Source organism: Sphaerodactylus townsendi, linkage group LG06, assembly GCF_021028975.2.
Source record: "Sphaerodactylus townsendi isolate TG3544 linkage group LG06, MPM_Stown_v2.3, whole genome shotgun sequence".
Taxonomy (NCBI): Eukaryota; Metazoa; Chordata; class Lepidosauria; order Squamata; family Sphaerodactylidae; genus Sphaerodactylus; species Sphaerodactylus townsendi.
In genome coordinates this window covers 127,780,395-127,805,296 of record NC_059430.1, presented here as the reverse complement: position 1 = coordinate 127,805,296, position 24,902 = coordinate 127,780,395, and the positions used below count along the sequence as shown (strand labels likewise).

Sequence of the window (24,902 nt, the reverse complement as noted above, 5' to 3'; positions counted from 1 at the left end):
AAGCGATGGAACAGCCCTAATGTAGAAATTTCTGAAGCAGTTGCTACATTTTTAATCCATGTTCTACATGATATGTAAACAATGATCCTGTTTTTGTACTTGGAATGTATGGGACTTCTGGTTTATGCCTAATAAAGGTTTTTGGATTGGATTGGATTGGATTGGATTAGTGCTTTGTAGTGGGAATAGAGTGAACCTCTTGGCTACAGGGGGGCGGGGATATTTGGGGGATATAGGCAAGTCGTTTGCGCGGAACCTTCAGATCCGTCTTTGCTGATGTCTACCTGTTGCTTCAAAATAAAGACTTCAGAGCAAATCTACAGGTTCTACTATTTTCAGACCCAGTGTCTGACACAGACACGCTGTGCATAATCAACGGTCTCGCCCTCATGAAGTCTATTTTTTCATGACTGGAATATTCCCTCTTCCCTCGCCCAAAGACAAATGGTTTTGTATTTTTTAAAGCATTAAAATGTAAACATATTACTTGCGTGTTGTGATAATAAGTTCATCAGGTTCTCTGAATTCCCAGCTTCTGGTGTTTTTTTTTAAAGTAAGTTTAGTCCCTCACAGAGATATACCTTTTCCCTTCAATCTTCTGCAGGGAAGGAGATATAGAGTTGCTTTAAAAAAAAGGAAAGCTGGGAATTCAGAGAAACTGTTGTGCCCATTGTTATAATGTTCTAGCGACATGTCGATATTTTAGTACTTTTTAAAGAGGAGTGCTTATAACTCCACCAATGCACAGGGCAGGCACCTGTGCACAACAAACATGCCCAAACCAATTCCAATGCTTGTGGCTCGATTAGAAGAAGAAGAAGAGTTTGGATTTTTATCCCCCCCCCCCTTTCTCTCCTGCAGGAGACTCAAAGGGGCTGACAATCTCCTTGCCCTTCCCCCCTCACAACAAACACCCTGTGAGGTAGGTGGGGCTGAGAGGAGTCTTGAGAAGCTGTGACTGCCCAAGGCCACCCAGCTGGCATGTGTGGAGCGGGGCGCATGAGCTAATCTGAATTCCCCAGAGATGAGCCTCCACACAGCTCAGGCGGCAGAGCTGGGAATCCAAACCCAGTTCCTCCAGATTAGATACCACGAAGACTCTTAACCTCTTAAGGAATAAGTCAAGCTGCAGTAGAAGAGGATCAGGGTCTTTTCCATACCTTGGCTCTCAGGATGTCCATGGACTACGCAGTTCCCCATCAGCTCCCTGCCTGCCTGGCCAGAGTGGCAGGGGCTTTGATGGGAATTCATGATCCATGAACATCTGGAGAGCCAAGTTTGCAGACCCTTGTTCTATGCACATTGATTTCGAGCTTGCTTTCTCCTTTCTGTACCACATGGTGGCACCAAAAACCTCAGCTTGCCAAATTCACATTCTTGCAACTGGGGGAACATTTTTGTCTTTGTGTGTGTGTGTGTGCGTGTGTGCGCGCGCTTGTCTGACTTGTTCTCAAGTTCTTGGCCACCCCAGCTCCCCCTCCCTTCCTGGATATTTTATGCTAATACATTCTGCTCCCTGTCTCTTGGCAGCCACAGATCCTGACAGCAGGGACTCTCTTCCGAACAGAAGTCCTCTTCGGATTCTCCTCGGGACCCCAGAAAGAGAGGAAAAGAATAGCATTTTTTTAAAAAGGGAGAGAGAGAGGGATTTTCCATCTGAAGCTGAGATTGGTGTCCCCGGCCCCACCCTGGCCTGTCCCGCTGTGTTCTGGCGTTCCGCCTCTTCCCACAGCACTTTGGAGAACTTGGAGCTCAGCAATTTCCACATAGGAACTTTCTTTCTTTTTTCTCTAAATCCAGTGCCAAAGGGAACCCTCTCTGCTTTTGCAGCTAGACCCGAAGGACTGTCTCAGAAGAGCTACCGAAGCAGAGATCCCACCCTGTGGATCTTTTGAACTTCAGTTCCCAACTTCTTTCAAGACCTCGGAGAACCAACCCAGTCGCATTGATCCGGGAGATCTGTGAAGACGACCCAAAGAGCCTGTTGATTGCTCCGAAGGATTAGAGACTCATAAACATCTTGGCATATCTGTTGGTGCTCCTTTTTTGGCTCTCTCTCGGATTGGGTCTCTTTCAGTCTGCTTCGCTAAACAGAAGGGCTCGAACAGAACTACATATCTCCGACCAAGATTTTTAATTCCTCTTTTTTTTAACCTCAGATTTCTTGATTTTGGACCTTGTTCCCCAAGGTGTTGTGGGCACTGAGCTGAGATCCTAGAGCCACCAATATGTTCAGTTGGATGAAGAAGAACGAAAAGAAGAATCCAGAGGTGATCCACACCGTGACGGAGGGCCTGAAGGACCTCTACAAGAAGAAGCTCCTGCCAGTGGAGGAGTTCTACCGCTTCCATGATTTCCACTCGCCGGCCCTGGAAGATGCTGACTTCGACAACAAGCCAATGGTGTTGGTGGTCGGGCAGTACTCCACCGGCAAGACCACCTTCATCAAATACCTGCTGGAGCAGGACATCCCCGGGAGCCGCATCGGACCCGAACCCACCACCGACTCTTTCATTGCTGTCATGCACGGCGAAACGGAAGGGATCATACCCGGCAACGCCCTCATTGTAGACCCCAAAAAGCCCTTCCGAAAACTCAACCCTTTTGGAAACACTTTTCTCAACCGGTGAGTGCCCCGGGAGTGGATTTCGGTCGTTCTCCTGTATTCTCTGACCTTTGAGTGGATTCCCTGCCATGTGCCTTTTAAGCGACACTTCAAAGGGCCCTTCGCAGCTACCGCAGAATAATGCGTTTTCAAGCCACTTTTCAGAACTGTTTTGCAAGTGGATTTCCTGCCATCTCCGGGCACAGCTTCAAAGAGCACCGAGAAAGCAGTTTGAGAAGTGCAAGCGTTATTCTGCAATGTCTTGAATGAACTTCAGAGAGAGGGTAAGAGCGGTAGACGCTCTCATCTGGAGAACTGGCTTTTGATTCCCCACTCCTCCCGTGTGGCGGCGGACTCTTATCTGGTGAACTGGATTTGTTTCCCCGGGCTCCCGCACATGGAAGCACCTGCAGGAGTGATCTCAAATGGGCTGCAGTTATGATTCTCTCAGAACTCTCTCCAGCTCCCGGCCCATCCCACAAGGCAGGTCTGTTGTGTGGGGAGGAGAGGAAGGGAAGGAGTTTGTAAGCTGCCTTGAATCTCTCTATAGAAGAGAGAGGCGGGGTGTAAATCAGAGGTGGGATCCAACCAGTTCTCACCACTTCTCTAGAAGTGGTTACTAATCTTTTCTGAGTGCCGAGAAGGGGTCGCTAAAGCAACCTCCCTGCCCAATAGGGACTGGAGGGGCGTGTGTGCGGCGGCGCCACGGTTTGAATCCCACCACCATCGGAACCTGTTATTAAAATTTTTGGATCCCACCACTGGTGTAAATCCAAACTTCTCCTCCTCCTACGCAGTGGCGTAGGGGAGCAGCAGTGGCGTAGGAGGTTAAGAGCTTGTGTATCTAATCTGGAGGAACCAGGTTTGATTCTCAGCTCTGCCACCTGAGCTGTGGAGGCTTATCTGGGGAATTCAGATTAGCCTGTGCACTCCCACACACGCCAGCTGGGTGACCTTCTTGGAGCTAGTCACAGCTTCGGAGCTCTCTCAGGCCCACCCCACCTCACAGGGTGTTGTTTGTTGTGAGGGGGAAGGGGCAAAGGAGATTGTGAGAGCCCTTTGAGTCTCCTGCAGGAGAGAAAGGGGGGATATAAATCCAAACTCTTCTTCTTCTTCAAACTCCTCCTCCTCCTCCTCCTCCTCCTCCTCCTCTTTGAGCAGTCATTAGCCACTGACTGAGAGTTTACTTTTATCCCCCAACATCTTATTTATTTATATTTATTGGTTGGGTTTTATATAATGCCCTTGAGGCAATATCAGGTACTATAATGCCTCACTTTTGAAGCTGTGCGGAATAGCAAAATAATGCCAATAAAGGTTATGAAAATGAAAATGAATTTTATCCCCAACATGCAGTGTGGGGTCAAATGTGTACAGTTTCTCATGAATGCTCCTCTTCTCTGTGTTTCATGTCATCCTGACTGAAATGAGAATGGAGAGGGCCCCTGTCTCTATCTGAGGGTCGTCAGTTCTGGATTGGGAAATTCCTCGAGATTTGAGGGTAAAATTGGGATGGTCAAGGTTTGAGTAATGAAGAGACCTCAGAGGGGACTGGTGTCATATAGACCCCCCCTTCCAAAGCAGGCATTCCCTCTAGGGGTCTGCAACCTGCGGCTCTCCAGATCTTCATGGACTATGGTTCCCATCAGCCCCTGCCAGCATGGCCAATTTGTAGTCCATGAACATCTGGAGAACTGCAGATTGCAGACCCCTGCCTAGGTGAAGGGATCTCTGTGGTCTGGAGATCAGAGGTAATCCGGGGAGATCCCCAGCTCCTGCCTGGAGGTTGGCAACCCAACCTGCTCTCCAGGGGAACTAATTTCTGTCCTCTGGCGATCCGTTGTAAAAGCAGGAGAAACGTAGGCCCCGTCTGCAGTTTGGCCAGCATACTCTGGCCTGACACCTCTAGTAGGTGACGTGTGTCCTGATAGAAAAATTCAGTGAAGAGGAAGAAGAGTTTGGATTTATATCCCCCCTTTCTCTCCTGGAGGAGACTCAAAGGGGCTGACAATCTCCTTGCCCTTCCCCCTCTACAACAAACACCCCTGTGAGGTAGGCGGGGACTGAGAGAGCTCTGAGTAGCTGTGACTAGCCCAAAGGGTCACCCAGCTGAAGCGTGTGTGGGCAGGCGTGCACAGGCTAATCTGAATCCCCCCCCCAGATAAGCCTCCACAGCTCAAGCGGCAGAGCTGGGAATCAAACCCGGTTCCTCCAGATTAGATACACGAGCTCTTAACCTCCTGCGCCACTGCTGACGCTGAAACATTTACCTGCTTAACACCCTGGCCATGCCCAGTCCACACATTCTTACCATTTTATACCCTCAAAGCTACAGGGTTCCAAGTCTAGAAAAAACTTTGTGTCTACGAAACACTTCAGGGCAGTGAAACAGGTCAGCCAATCTGTGCAAAAACCTGTCATTATATCGTTGGCTGCTGGTTGCAATTTTGCGAGAGTTCAGATTGAGAAAGATTGTCTAGGGTAAACAAACAAACAAACAAATGACCTTTATTGGCATGTATAAACATTTAAAACTGTATAGAACATTGGGATAAAATGTCTTTGCTGGAAACTTAGCCACAACTTCGGTTCTTCTTGGACTGGGATTGAGTTTAACGGAATTTGGGTCCCAGCAGCCGCTCAGGAGTCTACAATTCCCATCAGAACTCCATTTATCCCTATCAGCATGGCCAATTGGCCATGCTGGCAGGGGCTGATGGGAATTGTAGTTCCTGAACATCTGGAGAGCCGCAGGTTCCCTACCCCTGATTTAAAAGGAAGCGAGTCTTGTCCATATCAGAGTGTAGTGATCAGTATTCAGATGGGGATCCAAATCCAAAACCTTTATTAGGCATAAAACCGGAGTGTGTCATGAATTCCAAATACAATAAAAAAGATCATTATTGCACAACTTGCAGTACGCAGAGTGAAAATGTAGCAACAGCTTCAGAGATTTCTGCATTAGAGTCCATTTGTGAATGCTTAAGCCCATTTTATCTGGATCAGAGAAAGGAGCATGAATCCTGTTGGTAGTACAGTTCTCAAATCAGTTCTGATGATGTTGTATTTTGAACAGTGAAGCAGAGTATGAGAAAGTGAATCAATTGTATTAGGACAGAAACGACAGCAACGCTCATTTTGTGGGATGTTAGAGAAGCGACCTTGAAGATGTACTGACGGAAAAGAGTTACACCTTGCTGTAGTCATGACCCCAGATGGGGATCAATGAAGACTCTTCTTAAGAAGCTATACTTGTCTGTGGTATTCTTAGCTTAGCCAAAATCTGACTCCCCCACCCCTCCTGGTGTGACTTTTAGTCGCATAACAGTATCGCAGAGAAAGGGGGAGGAATCTGATCTGGGTTCCTTCTTTTGCAACTGTTCATAATCCCCAGAGCTCCCTCGGCAGGAGTCGTTCGCTCCACTTGCCAATTGGCCAGGAAAAAAGCAAGACTTACGGCCTGTTTTTATAACTTGAGCAGCAGTTTGACGTTCAGAGACGAGTCACGGTAGCTTTGCACAGGGTGGACAGATGACAATGATCGCCAACTGATGTCTGTAAGAGAGGGAAAGGGTAGCCCCTTGAAGGGGCTATTCAAGGCATTGTGGCCACTGGCTGAAAGAAGTCCCCAGTTACGGCTTTACCAGAGGGTTGACATCTTCTGCTTTTTCTGCCCTGCTCCTGCGCCTTAAATAGCTTGACTTGCAGGCCTATAGCGCTCCTGCTATAACAGACATCATTCAGGCTGATTCCGCATGGGCCAAAAACAGCAGTGTGAAAATAGTGTGAAAATGGTGTAAAAGGGTTTTAAATGGTGTAAAAGGGTTTATACTGTTTTCACACCGTTTTCACATCACTGTTTTTGGCCCATGCGGAATCAGCTCTAGACAACCAAGATAAGTTCTTCTGGAGAAAATGGTGACTTTGGAGGCGCTGCGCCCTTTCCAGGATCCGCCACAAATCTCCAACCCCGCTCCCGTGCCGACTACAAACCCCCGTGCTGATCTGGGCTGGTGAGTGTGCAGTGGACTCCCCCCCCCCCCACATGCCAAGCCCCCTTCCAACCAACCTCCCCCAGGGACCTGTCTTGGCCAAATCACATTTATGTCATAACGAACAAATGAGTTTGACACCTTTGATTTAGAGCAGGGGTCTGCAACCTGCGGCTCTCCAGATGTTCATGGACTACAGATCCCACTGGCAGGGGCTGATGGGATTTGTAGTCCATGAACATCTGGAGAGCCACAGGTCGCAGACCCCTGATTTAGAGCATGCCTGGGGTGCCTCTCCAGAGACCTGCTCTTAGAAAAGTTACACCTCCTGATTCCTGGAGCAGCAGTGGTGTAGGAGGCTAAGAGCTCGTGTATCTAATCTGGAGGAACCAGGTTTGATTCCCAGCTCTGCCGCCTGAGCTGTGGAGGCTTATCTGGGGAATTCAGATTAGCCTGTACACTCCCACACACACCAGCTGGGTGACCTTGGGCTAGTCACAGCTTCTTGGAGCTCTCTCAGCCCCACCTACCTCACAGGGTGTTTGTTGTGAGGGGGGAAGGGCAAGGAGATTGTCAGCCCCTTTGAGTCTCCTGCAGGAGAGAAAGGGGGGATATAAATCCAAACTCCTCCTCCTCCTCCTCCTCCTCCTCCTCTTCTTCTTCTTCTTCTTCTTCTTCTTCTTCTTCTTCTTCTTCTTCTTCTTCTTCTTCTTCTTCTTCTTCTTCTTCTTCTTCTTCTTCTTCTTCTTCTTCTTCTCCTTCTTCTCCTTCTTCCTTCATATAAGCAGTGGCGGGATTCAAATAACTTAACACCTGGTTATTTACAAGCATCATTTTAACAACTGGTTCTGTTCTGCCAAAGTGGTGTGAACCTGCTGAATCCCACCATGGGGGCTGAGCCCCTTTCTGCCGAACCAGGTTGTAACGCCTAGAAGCAGGCAAGGGGAAAATCGGCAAACTCAGTGAAGTATGGGGAATGAGCAAAGGTTTAAAGGCCGCCAAGGGGCAGAAATGCAGCCGCCGCATTTCTAGACCCTGCCCTGTGCCTAGAAATCAGACTTTAAAATGCTTATATGCTGCCGCTTTTATCAGGAACAGCTCCCACGAATGCTGGGCCCAGAGCCACATAGACAGAGGTGGGATCCAGCAGGTTCTCACAGGTTCCCAGGAGTAGGTTACTAATTGTTTGTGTGTGCCGAGAGGGGGTTACTAAATGGTGATTTTGCCACGTGATTTTGGCCTTAGTTACGCCCTCTTCTCAGCAGTAGCGCACAGAACTTGAAACAGTCTAGCAGGAGGTACACCGGCGTGCGTGGCAGCCTGCGCCTGCGTGCATTCGTTTCCCGCCCAAGGACCGGTGCAGCGGCTACATACTTGCCACAGCCCCGCCCAGGAATGCCTGGCCACACCCCCATCGTGCCCCGCCCATCCCCATTGGCGCTACGCCACAGTTTGAATCCCACCACCATGGGAACCTGTTACTAAAATTTTTGGATCCCACCACTGCACATAGAGTCCTCGTCCATTCTTGGCTTGCGATCTAGATGTCCCCTAGGAAAGGGATTGGGGAAAGGCGGGAATAGGGTGGAATGCAGCGGGCATCTGCTCCCACTCCCCCTGTCTTCCCAACGGGAGAGAGAAAGGAAGAGAAAGATTCCAGGGTTTCCTGGAGGGTGCAATTGGCTCGAAGATCAACTCTTTGGAACACAGGAGGGTGCTCTATGCCAGCGAGTCCTGGCAACATCTTGTCCCTTCACTGCTTGGAAATAAATCAGCCATCCAGATGTGATGCTTTGGGGGAGGGGAGGGGACCTTTCCCACAAGATGGGTGCCAGGAAAATATGAAGAAATCAAGGGCCTTGCTAGGGTGACTAGGCTAGGCACCAGTGGATAGGGGAAAGGGCATATTTTAACTCCCCCCTCCAAATACATGCACGCACACACATGTATAAGGTGACCAGATGGTCACCTTTGTAAACTGGGACAGGCGGGTAGGCAGGTGGCCGCGCATGCGTGCGCAGCCGCAGGAGCGCACTGCCTTCTGAGGGGGAAGCGGGCGGGAAACGGGAGCGCCCCAAAAGGCCGTGCTCCTGCGGCCGCGTGTGCGGGAGGCTGCCGCACTGCCTTGCACCCCAGAAGGCAGTGCGGCAGCCTTCCAAAAATCGGGACACTTCAAAAAAACTGCGTGACGTGGGACAAATTGTTTTAAGGCGGGACTGTCCCGCCAAAAGCGGGACGTCTGGTCAGCCTACACATGTACCCCCCAAACCCTGCGGAGTCCATCAGCATTTCCCATATTTATTGCATTTTTGTTGTCTTTTGGGAAAATACAAGGTCACACAAATGCTCCAGAGAGGATTTGAACCCAAGCCTCGAAAAGCGTCAGCATCAGACATGACCCTTATGTTTGTATCAGTTACACACAAGAGCAAGGATTTTAGCAGCATCTTGAGTGGTAGCAAGCAGTAGGTACACATCTTTTGATAAATAAAATAGAAAGGAAAAATTATGCTCATTGACAGCGTAATCCCATCTCAGACCGTAACAAAAGGGAGATGTGGAGCATCCTAAATTTTGGGAAAGTTGAAATGTCAGAATTGATATTGACAGATTTACGGTCCATCGGTCAGTTTCGTTTCATTTCATTTCAATTATATTTGTACCCTGCCCTATCCCCGAAGGGCTCAGAGCAGCTAACAACATGATAAGCAATACATTCCAGCAATATAACAATAACAAACAGTAACAGTAATAAAATACATAAGACTAAATAGAATTAATTTCAGATGGCGATGGCATTTCAGGCTACACAACATATAAGAACAAAAACAGCAGCATTAACTGACGATTCAGGTATCAACTAAATCCATACAATATCTAATACATTGATATAAATCAGTACATTAGCAACATCAGAGTAGCAAAAGAGTAGCAAAAGAGTAGCAAAAGAGTAGCAAAAGATTAAAAGATACACAGCAATCAAGTAGAAATATATTGAAACAATTCCAACCAAATGTTTCCAAAGCATCAATAAGTACATAAGAACATAAGAACAAGCCAGCTGGATCAGACCAGAGTCCATCTAGTCCAGCTCTCTGCTACTTGCAGTGGCCCACCAGGTGCCTTTGGGAGCTCACATGCAGGATGTGAAAGCAATGGCCTTCTGCAGCTGTTGCTCCCGAGCACCTGGACTGTTAAGGCATTTGCAATCTCAGATCAAGGAGGATCAAGATTGGTAGCCATAAATCGACTTCTCCTCCATAAATCTGTCCAAGCCCCTTTTAAAGCTATCCAGGTTAGTGGCTGCATCACCACCTCCTGTGGCAGCATATTCCAAACACCAAATCCACACCTTAGCGTGAAGAAGTGTTTTCCTTCTATTAGTCCTAATTCTTCCCCCCAGCATTTTCAATGGATGCCCCCTGGTTCTAGTATTGTGAGAAAGAGAGAAAAATTTATCTCTGTCAACATTCTTCTTCTTCTTCTTCTTCTTCTTCTTCTTCTTCTTCTTCTTCTTCTTCTTCTTCTTCTTCTTCTTCTTCTTCTTCTTCTTCTTCTTCTTCTTCTTCTTCTTCTTCTTCTTCTTCTTCTTCTTCTTCTTCTTCTTCTTCTTCTTCTATATGAGGGACAATTTCCAGTGGAGGTTATGTCTGTTAACCTTGTGAAATGTGTTCTAGTCCCTGGTGGTATCATTTTAAGTGCGTGTCAAATGCAAGCGACTCTAGCAATGAACCTTTCTAAGAGATGACCCATATCAACTATTGTATCAGTCACTGGATGACGAACAGTCCTGGCCTTGACCCAATGGAGACGTATGGTGTCCCTTCTTTCTGCCTTGTTACTCCGATGTCACATGACTTCCTGTCATGCACTTGCTGCTCATGGTCTGGGAAAGGTTGAAGACCACTAATCCAGAGGGAAGAAATCAATAATCTTAATGGATGGACTAGGGCCATGATACTTGGTTGGGAAACGGTGATGAGGTTGAGAATCCTGTGAACTGGGCTGAAGGATCTGGAGAAGTTTGGGGAACATTGAGATAATACTGGCGGAAGAGGGATTAGAATGTGAGATTTTTTTGCCAGATAGGGTTGCCAGGTTGCCCTCCACAGAAGATGTAGTGATTGCCAAAGGCACAGATAGCTTTGAAAGGGAGGATTCAAATTCGTGAAGAAGTGGTCCATCAGCTTTTATGACATTCAAAAGAAGTATATTTCTGAATCCCAGTGTGAGGAGGCAACAGCAGGGGAAGGAATTGACCTCTGTGCCTTGTTGTTGGATCTCCAGAGGAACTGATTGGCCACTGTGTGAGACAAGATGCTGGACTAATTGGACCATTGGTGTAATCCAGCAGGACTCTTCTGGTGGTCCATCTAGTCCAACGGTCCATCTAGTCCAGCATCCTATCTCAAAAAGGTTGGCCACTGTGTGAGACAGGGTGCTGGATTTAGGTGGTTATTGAATTCTAATCCATCAGAGACTCTTCTGAATTGTTCTTTTGAAGGCCTCAGCCTCTGTGTCCTGTGGGTTGGACCTCCAGGAAAAGTTGTGGCCACTGAGTGGTCAGGGTGCTGGACTAGAAGGACCCACTGGTCTAATCCAGCTTGAGACTCTTCTGAATTGTTCTTATGAGAGGCTTCAGCCCCTCATGCCCTGGTTGGACCTCCAGAGGATAAGGTTGGCCACTGTGTGAGACAAGATGCTGGACTAAGGTGGACCATTGGCAATCCAGGCGGGTTCTTCTGGTGGTTACATCTAGTCCCAGCGGTCCACCTAGTCCAGCATCCCTATCTCAAGCAAGCGGCCACCCCTTTTCACTGGAGGTTCAACCACAGAGGCACAGAGGCCAAAGGCCTTCCATCTACGCCTCCCATGCTCTGTTGAGTTTGGGACCTCCAGAGGGAAAAGGTTGGACCCAGCCTGTGTGAGCACAGGGTGCTGGACTAGGTGGACCATTGAGATCCTAATCCCAGCAGAGACTCTTCTGGTGTTCTTATGAAGGCCTCAGCCTCTGTGCCCTGTGGTTGGACCTCCAGAGGAAAAGGTTGGCCACTGTGTGAGACAGGATGCTGGACTAGATGGACCATTGGTCTAATCCAACAGAGACTCTTCTGGTGTTCTTTAGAAGGCCTCAGCCTCTGTGTCCTGTGGTTGGACCTCCAGAGGAAAAGGTTGGCCACTGTGTGAGACAGAGTGCTGGACTAGGTGGACCATTGGTCTAATCCAACAGAGACTCTTCTGGTGTTCTTATGAAGACCTCAGCTTCTGTGATCTATGGTTGGACCTCCAGAGGAAAAGGTTGGCCACTGAGTGAGACAGGGTGCTGGACTAGATGGACCACTGGTCTAATCCATCAGAGACTCTTCTGGTGTTCTTTTGAAGTAGGGGTGGGTAGTGTGGTGGCCAAGTTTGCAGATGATACCAAATTATGTAGGGTGGTGAGAACCACAAAGGATTGCGAAGAGCTCCAAGCGGACCTTGATAAATTAGGTGAGTGGGCTCAGAAATGGCAAATGCAGTTCAATGTAGCTAAATGCAAAGTGATGCACATAGGGGCAAAAAATCCAAACTTCACATACACGCTACAGGGGTCGGTGCTATCAGTCACAGACCAGGAAAGGGATTTGGGCGTCTTAGTTGATAGTTCCATGGGAATGTCAACTCAATGCATGGCAGCTGTGAAAAAGACAAACTCTATGCTGGGGTTAATTAGGAAAGGAGTTGATAATAAAACTGCAAGGATTGTCATGCTCCCTTATATAAAAGCAGTGGTCGCGACCGCACATTACGGAGTACTGTGTTCAGTTCTGGTCGCCACATCTCAGTGAAAAGGATATCGAAGAGATAGAAAAAAAAGTGCAGAGAAGGGACAACGAGGACTGATTGAAAGGATTGGGGCACCTTTCCTTATGAGGGGAGAGGCTGCAGCGTTTGGGACTCTTTTAGTTTGGAGAGGAGACGTCTGAGGGGATATGATTGAAGTCTATAAAATTATGCATGGGAGGTAGAAAATCGTTGACAGAGAAATTTTTCTCTCTTTCTCACAACTCTCTACTAGGAACCAGGGGCATCTATTGCAGAAAATGCTGGGGGGAAGAATTAGGACTAATAAAAGGAAACACTTCTTCACGCTAACGTGGTGATTGGTGTTTGGAATATGCTGCCACAGGAGGTGGTGATGGCCACTAACCTGGATAGCTTTAAAAAGGGCTTGGACAGATTTATGGAGGAGAAGTCAATCTATGGCTACCAATCTTGATCCTCCTTGATCTCAGATTGCAAATGCCTGTAGCTAAGCATCCTCAGGTGCTCAGGAGCAAGCAGCTTGGCAATGCAGAAGGCCATTGCTTTCACATCCTGCATGTGAGCTCCCAAAGGCACCTGGTGGGCCACTGCGAGTAGCAGAATGCTGGACTAGATGGACTCTGGTCTGATCCAGCAGGCTAGTTCTTATGTTCTTATGTTCTTATGAAGGCCTCAGCCTCTGTGTCCTGTGGTTGGACCTCCAGAGGAAAAGGTTGGTCACTGTGTGAGACAGGATGCTGGACTAGATGGACCATTGGTCTAATCCAGCAGAGACTCTTCTGGTGTTCTTATGAAGGCTTCAGCCTCTGTGCCCTGTGGTTGGACCATGATACTTGGTTGGGAAACGGTGATGAGGTTGAGAATCCTGTGAACTGGGCTGAAGGATCTGGAGAAGTTTGGGGAACATTGAGATAATACTGGCGGAAGAGGGATTAGAATGTGAGATTTTTTTGCCAGATAGGGTTGCCAGGTTGCCCTCCACAGAAGATGTAGTGATTGCCAAAGGCACAGATAGCTTTGAAAGGGAGGATTCAAATTCGTGAAGAAGTGGTCCATCAGCTTTTATGACATTCAAAAGAAGTATATTTCTGAATCCCAGTGTGAGGAGGCAACAGCAGGGGAAGGAATTGACCTCTGTGCCTTGTTGTTGGATCTCCAGAGGAACTGATTGGCCACTGTGTGAGACAAGATGCTGGACTAATTGGACCATTGGTGTAATCCAGCAGGACTCTTCTGGTGGTCCATCTAGTCCAACGGTCCACCTAGTCCAGCATCCTATCTCAAACAGTGGCCACCCTTTTCCCTGGAGGTTCAACCACAGGGCACAGAGGCCAAGGCCTTCATCTCGCCTCCATGCTCTGTGGTTGGACCTCCAGAGGAAAAGGTTGGCCACTGTGTGAGACAGGGTGCTGGACTAGGTGGACCATTGGTCTAATCCAGCAGAGACTCTTCTGGTGTTCTTATGAAGGCCTCAGCCTCTGTGCCCTGTGGTTGGACCTCCAGAGGAAAAGGTTGGCCACTGTGTGAGACAGGATGCTGGACTAGATGGACAGAGACTCTAATCCAACAGAGACTCTTCTGGTGTTCTTATGAAGGCCTCAGCCTCTGTGTCCTGTGGTTGGACCTCCAGAGGAAAAGGTTGGCCACTGTGTGAGACAGGATGCTGGACTAGGTGGACCACTGGTCTGATCCAGCAGTGCTCTTATGCTCTGAAGAGGGAAAGCAAGACTGATGAGGTATACTACATGATGCTCAGGACTTAAAAGGAATGAAAATAGCCAGGGTGAGGGATGGTAGAGTTTGGATGTCCTGAGTTTGCCCTTTTTTCACTCCCGCGGCTCAGTGTCTTCTGTAGTTTAAGTAACTGGGTCCCGCAGGGCTTTCCAACCTCGTACCTGTAGTCCAAGAAAAGCTTTGCTGGCTGATGGATGCTTGTTAGGTAGCTGTTTAATAACTGGACACTTTGGCCCATTCTTGAAAAAACCATGGCAACCAATCTTCAGGTCAGCTTAGACTCCTTTAAAGCTACTGCTGGCTGGTCCAGAAGGTTGGGAAATGGTGGAATTGGATGTCCCTGGACTTTTTCCAGAGAGGTCTACTTTTAGCATCCTTGTTTATGTTGGATGGCCCTACTTCTTCCTCCGTCGTGGAGTCAGTAAACACGGGCTCCGCCCCGATGCATAGCACAAGCCAATTTTTTGGCACCCGTCGCTATGAGAAAAGAAAACTCAGGACAAACAAAAGGAAGTGCTTCTAAATGGGGAGATTTTCTGCCAGGGGATGCAGTGAAGGTGGGTTTGAAAGCGGCTCAGCCAAACTCAAGGAAGGAAGATCGGTCCACCCATGGCTGCACTGGCTGTGATGGAGAAATGGAACCTCCATGTTCAGAGGTAGTTAATCTTTGAATACCACTGCTGAGAGGGCCACACATAAGGCCAGGGGTGCTGTGTTCGGCTTATAGGTTTTCGGAGGGCGTTTGCTTGGGCACTGCAGGAAACATGAAGCAGGACTAGGCAGACCCCTGGTCTGATGGAATAGGTTCTTTGTATGCTCTTCAATCCCATTTAATGTAGTAGTAGTAGTAGCAGCAGCAGCAGCAGCAGCAGCAGAAGAAGAAGAAGAAGAAGAAGAAGAAAGAAGAAGAAGAAGAAAAGGAGGAGGAGAAGAAGAAGGAGAAGAAGAAGAAGAAGAAGAAGAAGAAGAAGAAGAAGAAGACGAAGACCTAAGACCAAGACCTAAGACCCAAGTTAAGAAGAGAAGAAGAAGAAGAAGAAGAAGAAGAAGAAAAAGAAGAAAAAGAAGAAAAGGAGGAGGAGGAGGAGGAGGAGGAGGAAGAGGAAGAAGAGAAGAAGAAGAAGAAGACCTAAGATCTAAGCATCTACTACTAAGAAGAAGAAGAAGAAGAAGAAGAAGAAGAAGAAGAAGAAGAAGACGAAGACGAAGAAGAGGAGGAGGAGGAGATGATGATGACGATGATGACGATGATGATGATGATGATGATGATGATGATGATGATGATGATGATGATGATGATGATGATGATGATGATGATTTTATGGGACTTATTCCAAGTAAATTTGCCTATAATTAAGGGTTGTTAGCAAATATGTTCACTTTTTTAAGGAATCTGGGAACTTTGATTAGCTTGAAAACTAAATCAGCCAAAATCTGCAGCTGATTAATTTCTCAGCTTTGTAAAGATGAAGAGCTCGGAATGCCTTAATGCCATGAGATATCGTGGTTACAGTGCTGCTAGATTCGGATTTGAGGGACTGGAGTTCAAATCGTGCAGCCTCCTGGGTGACCTTGAATTGATCTCAGTTTAATCTCCTTCACAGGAGTGTTGCGAAGAGGAACTGGAAATGGGGAGGATGATCCATGAACTCATTGGATGCGGGATGTGGTTTGAAAACTGTTTGATTAATAGAATTGGCATTTTTAACACATACTGGTCTCCTTTTATGCCCCCCAACAGCCTTTCTTGCCTCTTGTGGTACAGTGCGCGTATTATCTTTTGCCCAACCCAAGTGCATATGCAAAAGAGCATGAACCCGGGGTGCCGGTATTCAGGGGTCAGCTGCCTCGGCCCTGGAAACGTCTTGGAGACAAGACTAGTGATTGGGCCACACATCTTCTCTGGCAAAGAAGGCAGACGGAGACAGCTGAGATACTCAGCAGGCAGCTGATACCAGGGGAATGCAGCCAGTCAGTGCAGTCAGTCGAGAGTCTTGTGATTGGCTGGAGGCACGTCGTTGCGAGGCAGTGGGACAAAAGCAAAACTTGAGGGTAGCTTTGGGAACTGCTGGGAATTACAGGCACAACTGTTTAATTTTTTGAGACAAGAGTTGCCAATTCTGAGTTGGGAAATTCCTGGAGTTTTGGGGGATAGAGACTGGGAGGACAGGGGACGAAGAGGGGAGTCGTAGAATCGTAGAGTTGGAAGAGACCCCAAGGACCATCAAGTCCAACCCGCTGCAATGCAGGAACACACAATCAAAGCACTCCCGACATATGCTGATCCAGCCTTTGTTTAAAAACCTCCAAAGAAGGAGACTCCACCACTCTCCGAGGCAGTGAATTCCACTGTTGAACACCCCTGACAGTCAGGAAGTTTTTCCTAATGTTTAGGAGCAGCAGTTGCGTAGGAGGTTAAGAGCTCATGTATCAAATCTGGAGGAACTGGGTTTGATTCCCAACTCTGCCGCCTGAGCTGTGGAGGCTCATCTGGGGAATTCAGATTAGCCTGTGCACTCCCACACACGCCAGCTGGGTGATCTTGGGCTAGTCACAGCTCTTCGGAGCTCTCTCAGCCCCACCTACCTCACAGGGTGTTTGTTGTGAGGGGGAAGGGCAAGGAGATTGTAAGCCCCTTTGAGTCTCCTGCAGGAGAGAAAGGGGGGATATAAATCCAAACTCCTCCTCCTCCTCCTCCTCTTCTTCTCCTCCTCCTCCTCCTTCTTCTTCTTCTTCTTCCTCTTCTTCTTCACCTTGAATCCATTACTCCGCATCCTAGTCTCTGAGGCAGCAGAAAACAAACATTCTGTTTCCCTCACCAGCATGACATCCTTCGTATATAAAGAAACCAGGTTATCATTGATAAAAGCACTTGCCAGCCCTTAACCCACGCTCACTCCCAGACTAAGCATCCCCAAGCTCCCTGGCCTCTCTTCATGGGGCATGGACTCCAGACCCTTACTCATTTTGGTTTTGCCTTCCTCTGGACCCCAGCTTCCAGCCAGTCAATATCCCTCCTGAACTCTACTGATTGCTTCCAGAACTGTACACACTTTGTGTCTTGGTGAGGTGGCAATGCAGAATAGAAATTTTAATTACATCCCCTCGATCTTGACCTTACCATACTGTTGTTGATACAACCCAGAGTCGTGATTGGCTTTCTTGGCAGCCGCATCTTTTTCTTGACTCATATTTTGTTTATGGTCTACTAAGACTACCAGATCTCTTTCGCATGTAGCGTTGTCAAGCCAGGTGTCACCCATCCTATATCTGTGCCTTTCACTTTTTTCTGCCTATGTGTAGTCACCTATGTGTAGTCATGTGTATAATGGCACACAGCCCACTCACCGAAGCAGCCGTTTTCTCCAGCGTAGCTCTTCTCTGTCAAATGGAAATCAGTTGTAATTATGAGAGATCTCCTGGCCCTACCTGGAGGTTGGGAACTCTAAGCAACAGGGAAAGGCAGCTGTAACCTGTGAAAACGTCAATAAATCACTTATTGCCCCAAGAGCGTCTGTTGTATTTATTTATACATGTATATTTATACATGAAATAAATAAATTTATTTATTTATACGTGTGTAAATAAAGACACATGTAGTCGTTTACTTTTCCACTGGGTTTCGAGATGGTTTTCAAAAATGAAAACCACTCCAGGCTCCACATGAGCAGAAACAGAAAACAGAGAGACAGTGTGGCCTAGTGCTTAAGAGCAGTGGATTCTGATCTGGAGAACCGGGTTTAATTCCCCATACCCACACATAAGAAGAAGAAGAGTTTGGATTTATATCCCCCTTTTCTCTCCTGCAGGAGACTCAAAGGGGCTGACAATCCCTTGCCCTTCCCCCCTCACAACAAACACCCTGTGAGGTAGGTGGGGCTGAGAGAGCTCCAAGAAGCTGTGACTAGCCCAAGGTCACCCAGCTGGCGTGTGTGGGAGTGCACAGGCTAATCTGAATTCCCCAGATAAGCCTCCACAGCTCAGGCGGCAGAGCGGGGAATCAAACCCGGTTCCTCCAGATTAGATACACGAGCTCTTAACCTCCTATGCCACTGCTGCTCCTTGCTGGGTGACCTTGGGCCCAGTGCAGTTCTCCTCCTGGACTCTCTGGCCCAAATACCTACCTCACAAGATGTCTGTTGTTGGGAAAGGAAGGTGAGAAAAGGAATTTGTAAGCGGCACAGAGGACTTGAGTTGAAACAAGAAGTGGGGCATAAATCCTGCGAATCTTCAAACCCTTTACTAAAGTGAAGTAAAACCAGCAGGAAACTTGGATCACTGGTGGATCACTTTCCATGTGTGTCTTCACCAGGCTGTCTTCCATTTTCCACAATCTGACGCCCAGCATCCAAGGTCTAGAATTGAAACCACGCATACATTGTAATGCACAGGAGCGGCGGAATATGACCGACCATCAATCGATTCAGAAACCAAGTCTAAGTGAATTTGAAGTAGCTTCTGGGGGTTTGCATTGGGGTTGTATGATGATGATAGATAGATAGATAGATAGATAGATAGATAGATAGATAGATAGATAGATAGATAGATAGATAGATAGATAGATAGATAGATAGATAGATAGATAGATAGATAGATAGATAGATAGATAGATAGATAGATAGATAGATAGATAGATAGATAAAGATAGATGAATTAGATAGATAGATAGATAGATAGATAGATAGATAGATAGATAGATAGATATTACGGCCTTTAGGCCAGCCAATAGTTTAAGATCAGAGTACATGTGAATACATAGCATTCCATTTATACAAAAATATAATATAAATTGTAAAATCCATTATAAGATCTATTGATAAATAACATTAACTTCAGGCATTATTACAGTCCTCGTCACACAGTACAGCTCTTTGTGTTAATAAGGAACTACGCTTGTTGTGTACCAGTATACAAAATTTATTCGCACATTTGAAATTTCATTCATTCGTTCGTTCGTTTATTTGTTTATTTTTTATTTGATTTAGGAACTGCCCACCCCCAAAGGGCTCTGTTTTGACTTTTGCACACAGAAAACCAGGAACATCTGGGTTCAAATCCAGGAGCACCTTAGAGAGTGACAAGGTCTTAGACTTAGAGTATGATTGTTCGAGAGTCAACGTTTCCTTCCTCGAAGAATTGACAAAGGGATCTTTGACTCTTGAACACTCGTGTCAGTCTTTAAGGAGATACTAGGCCCGAATCTAGCTATTCCACTGCAGACCAACACAGGCCATTTCCGCACGGGCCAAAAAAGCCAGTAAAAGGACGGTAAAAACAGCATTATGGGCAGAGAGTTCACACGGTCGCCGCTGCAGAAACGCTGCTGCAGCAAAGCAACAACACTCCAGCATTTTACTACGGTGTGAGTGAAAATGCGGCTTCAACAAGCGGGAGTCTTTTCAACAACCAGCTCTCGCGAGTCAGGTGTGCTGTACAAAGTGCCTGCCAGGAATCAGTGCCGCACAGCCCACCCCCACAGTGGCAGACAATCCTGGCGCTGAACGCCCGTGACATCTACCCTGGGGGAAAAGAAAGCCGTTTGCAAAGTGCAGCCATGCAAAGCGCCATGGTTGAACCGTGGCGCTATCTGTCCAGGGAGTGGCATGCCATGCGATTGCTCTGTTGCTGCAGTGTTGCCAATAACACCGACAGCACAACATTGCAATTGGCTGTGCAGAAACAGCCACAGTTTCCTTCTGAAATTAACTTCATGGAAGATAGCAGAGGAAGAGTTGAAAAGTGAAGAGGAACATGTGGATTTAGCTTAGCTAGGAGGAAAGAGCTCCAGAAGTTCCCAGCCCACTATAGCAGTGGTTTCCAGCCGGAGGTACTTGTACCCCCAGCAGTACGTCCCAGACTGTTTGGGGGTATGTGAAAAAAAATTACACAGTGGGTTTGCTAATATGGCAGGGTACAATTTTAGGGAAATGGGTTGCCAAGGGGTACGCGAGTGAGAAAAGGTTGGAAACGTTTGTGTGTCATTGATATCAGCGTGGGATACGCAGCTTCAACGGGCAAATTTGTCTCCCTTGTACTGCATAACATGGAAAATGCTGATGCTGCCATTCTGTGACTAACAAGCAGTGGTGTACCTAGGCCCGTGGTGGCGAACCTTTGGCACTCCAGATGGTATGGACTACAATTCCCATCAGCCCCTGCCAGCATGGTCAATTGGCCGTGCTGGCAGGGACTGATGGGAGTTGTAGTCCGTAACATCCTAATTGCCGTAAAATCGCCACCACTGACAAACAATGGCACCTAGGCCAAAACCTGGGTTTGATGCCCCCATGGGTCAGAGAAACCATCCAGCGGCCTCACTCCCTTCCCGGACAGCCCCAGCAGTCCAAGTTCACTGGAGGCAGAGCTCCTCGTCCTCGTGCTCTGCCTCTGGTGGCTTGTGGGCCACCGTACAGAGTGAGCGGGGCTTAGCCAGAGTAGGTGGGGCTTAGAAATCAGAAGCATACGTGACAAAAAAAATTTCTGGCCTTGGCCAACTGCCCACTTCTAGCCTAACAATGGCAAAACGATGCGCCACTGCTAACAAGAAAGAAAAGAACTCGGGTGTCCCCGTTTGCACTGTGCTGGAGAATTTCAATGTGTGAGACCCTCCCGCTCTTTCCAGAGCCCTTCAGCCTGACTCTGGCTGTTTTTCTTCTCCTTAGGTTCATGTGTGCCCACTTGCCCAACCAAGTGCTGGAAAGCATCAGTCTTATCAGACACCGGGTATCCTGTCCCATGCTAAGCTTACGCGTGAGCTTCAGGCAAAAGATGAAGGGGGTAGGAAGGTGCGGGGACAGCAGTGAGGATCTGCCCCAGCTGGTCCCACCTTTTGGGGACAAAAAGTGCATCCCCCCATTCTTTACTGGTGCCTGGTCAAGACTTATCAACAGCACAAGTAGATTTCATAAATACAAGAGTGTAGGTTGATGATGCCGGTGGGGAGTGGGCTTTGTATCTAAAATGTTGGAAAGCAGCTGGTTGATTCACGAAGTGGAGAGTATGCGGTAGGCCTTTGGGCGAGTAGATTTGGGAGATCCCTCCACAGCCACTGGCCTGCGCCCTTCGCCATCGTGCTCGTCTGCCTTTGCTGGTGCCGCGAGCCTTCATAAGGACATACAAAACAAGCCAGCTGGACTCAGACCGAGTCCCATCTAGTCCCAGCTCTCACCTGCTCTGCAGTGGCCCACCCAGGTGCCTTTGGGAGCTCACCTGCAGGAGGGTGAAAGCAACGGCCTTCTGCTGCTGCTGCTGCCTCAGGCACCCTGGTCTGCTGAGCATTGCAATCTCAGATCAAGGAGGGATCAAGATTGGTAGCCATAGATCGACTTCTCCTCCATAAATCTGTCCAAGCCCCTTTTAAGCTACTGCTATCCAGGTTAGTGGCCATCACCACCTCCTGTGGCAGCATATTCCAAACAACTGCCAATCACACATTGTGTGAGAAAGTGTTTCCTTTTATTAGTCCTAATTCTTTCCCCAGCATTTTCCAATGATAGGGCCCCCCTGGTTCTAGTGTATTGTGCCAGAAGAGAAAAATTTCTCTCTGTCGACATTTTCTACCCCATGCATAATTTTATAGACTTCAATCATATCCACTTCAATCATATCCACCAACTGTGGCTTGGAACATTCCTGGAAATCTGGGGGCGGTGCCTAGGAAGGGGCTTCAGTTTCTCCTAGATTAGGGGTGGCCATCCTATGGTGCTCCAGATGTTGTTAAGTGGACTGTTCAGTTCCCATCAGCCTACCAGCATGACCCGGTGTACTGGCGGGGCTTGATGGGAATTGTAGTCCATGAACATCTAGAGCACCATAGGTTGGCCACCCTGTCCTAGACTCTGTGCTGTACCATAGAGTCGACCTATCCAAACCTGCCAATTTCTCCAGGGAAAACTGATCTCCGTTGTCTGGATATGGGTGGTAATTTCAGGAGATCTCCATGCCCTCGGCCTTGGAGAGCTGCTTTTATAAGCACTGGCAGGCCGAGTGGGGCTTGAGAGGCATGGCTGACAGATCGTGCCCAGGCGACCCCCCCATAAAAAAAAAATCTATACCTACGTCACTGGTTCCATGTGCTCATGTGTGAGAGGGTTCCAGGCCTCCTTAAGGAGGAACAAATCAAAGGCTTTGCGGAGAGATACGAAGGAAGAGAGAAGAGAAGCCAATCCTGAGCACCGAGGGGAGAAAGCAGAAACTATTGATGCAACAAACAAGAGGGAAGGGGCTTGTAGAAATTGTATCATTGTGGAACCCATTGGCCTCTGGCGGCATCCATTGATGCAATAGTACATTCCGGTGATTCACTGATTGAACTTTCCGGAAGAAGTACTCCCCACTGGAATTCATCTGCAACTTACTTTTGCACGGGCATAGCTCATGACCCCCCTCCCCTCAAAAGCTGTGTTTCCTGTTGTGTGACAAGCACGCTGAATGCGTGTCATTCCACACCCATTGGCACTGCCTCAGCCTTTTCACGAAAGCGCAGCCGGTGGGAATTGAATGCTCGCTGAACACTGGATGGTGCCGGAAAAAGGCTTTCCCGGTCCTCTTTGGCGTCCACACCTGCCTCCAGGCTCCAGGCAGACTTGGGGCCCTTCCCCGTCCTTAATTGGCTTCTGGCCACGGCATATCTCCGGGTGTTCCCTGGCTCGCCACCAGACTTGATACTATCAAGCAGCACATGCTATTGTGTTCCTGCCCACGACGTTCGGGTGGGTAAATATTGATTCGATCTCCTGGCTTCAAGGAAAACAAAGACTTGTGCGTCTCCATTTCAAAACAAAGGAAGCAGCTGGAGGGGGAGAGCAAAGGGGGGGAGCAGCCATGGGGAGTCATTCGGCCAGGAGCACTGGAACCAGAAAAACTCAAGTTCAGGTTAAAAATCTTCCCCCCAGCTCTGCTCCTCTGCCTTTTGCCAGGGGCGTATCTGCCTGAGGGCATGGGGTGACCCATGTCCCCAGGCAAGGTGATCTGGTTATGTGGGGCTAAAATTGGTCCCCATCGTGTCCAGATCTGCTTTCCTCATCTGACTGGGGCTCCCTTGTGCCCACGCCCATTGCAATGATGTGGGGGCCGAGGACTGGAGCAAGGCCAAAGTCAGATGAGCTACGTCTGGTCTGACTTGGGCCTTCCCTGGCCCCACCCCTGTCCTGTGATAGGGGGTGGGGTGGGGCTGGCGTGGGCTGGAGGGCTCCAATGTCTTGCAGTGAGGGGCCTGGAGGAGGTTTTGTCCCCAGTGTTGCCTCCTTGTCTCTTCATTAAGACCCCACCTGCATGCGCTTCACCAGCGTGTCAAGAAGCAGCCAGTGCCTGGATTTAAGTGAAGAGAGGCCTTTTGTGGCTATCATTCCGGTTGTGGGGGCTGCTCTCAGTCCACCTCCACAGCTGGGGAGGGAGGATGGGGGGGGTCTGCAAAGGCCAGCCGCAGATTGTATGTGTGGCGATCTAAGTGACGGGTTTTTAATGCGCCCTAAGTTTTGATCACCATTTTGGAGTCTCAATGATACCAGTGGTTTTGTTTTATGCGTTACGGCAAATTGTTTTAAACATGTTTATGCGCCCGTAGCAGGCCCGACTTTGGTCAGGGAGGGTGGGAGACAAGCAGGCAGGCAGGCAGGCAGGCAGGCAGGCAGGCAGGCAGGCAGGCAGGCAGGCAGGCAGGCAGGCAGGCAGGCAGGCAGGCAGGCAGGCAGGCAGGCAGGCAGGCAGACGGACAATAGACAGGCAGACAGACAGACAGACAGATGACAGACAGACCGACCGACCGACCGACCGACCGACAGACAGACAGACAGACAGACAGACAGACAGACAGACAGACAGACAGACAGACAGACAGACAGACAGACAGACAGACAGACAGACAGACAGACAATAGACAGGCAGGCAGGCAGGCGAGAGCAGGCAGAGCATGAGCAGAGCAGATTGCGAGCAGAGCAGGCGAAACGAATAAAGATGACAGACAGACAATAGACAGACACAGGAAGCGATAGACGGCAGCGACAGACGAACAGACAGACGAACAGACAGACGAACAGACAGACGAACAGACAGACGAACAGACAGACGAACAGACAGACGAACAGACAGGATCTGACAGACAGACAGACAGACAGACAGACAGACAGACAGACAGACAGACAGACAGACAGACAGACAGACAGACAGACAGACAGACAGATAGATAGATAGATAGATAGATAGATAGATAAAATGATGACAGACAGACAGACAGACAGACAGACAGATGACAGACAGCCAGACGACAGACAGACAGCCAGACGACAGACAGACAGACAGACAGACAGACAGACAGACAGACAGACAGACAGACAGACAGACAGACAGATAGATAGATAGATAAAATGATGACAGACAGACAGACAGACAGACAGACAGACAGACAGACAGACAGACAGACAGACAGACAGACAGACAGACAGACAGAAAGATGACAGACAGACAGACAGACAGACAGACAGACAGACAGACAGACAGACAGATAGATAGATAGATAGATAGATAGACAGATAGATAGATAGATAAAAAGATGACAGACAGACAGACAGACGATAGACAGACAGACAGACAGACAGACAGATGACAGACAGACAGACGATAGACAGACAGGCGACACAGAATGAAATAAAAAAAGACAGGACAGAGACAGACGGACAGACAGGACGATAGACAAACGATAAAACGACATTGAACAAACAGACGAATGAATGGAATGACAGACAGACAACAGACAGACAGATAGACAG

The 24,902-nt window shown here is 48.3% G+C and overlaps 1 protein-coding gene across 1 annotated transcript in view; it reads left to right on the top strand.

The window, feature by feature from the left end:
- Positions 1-1,492: 1,492 nt before the first annotated feature.
- The window catches only part of EHD2 (EH domain containing 2), a 67,138-nt gene continuing 43,728 nt past the window's right edge, over positions 1,493-24,902 (top strand). Inside the window, 2 exon segments of the mRNA XM_048499121.1 lie at positions 1,493-2,626; positions 20,799-20,892. Of these exon segments, the coding sequence (XP_048355078.1) occupies positions 2,229-2,626; positions 20,799-20,892 (492 nt within the window). The 5' untranslated portion in view covers positions 1,493-2,228.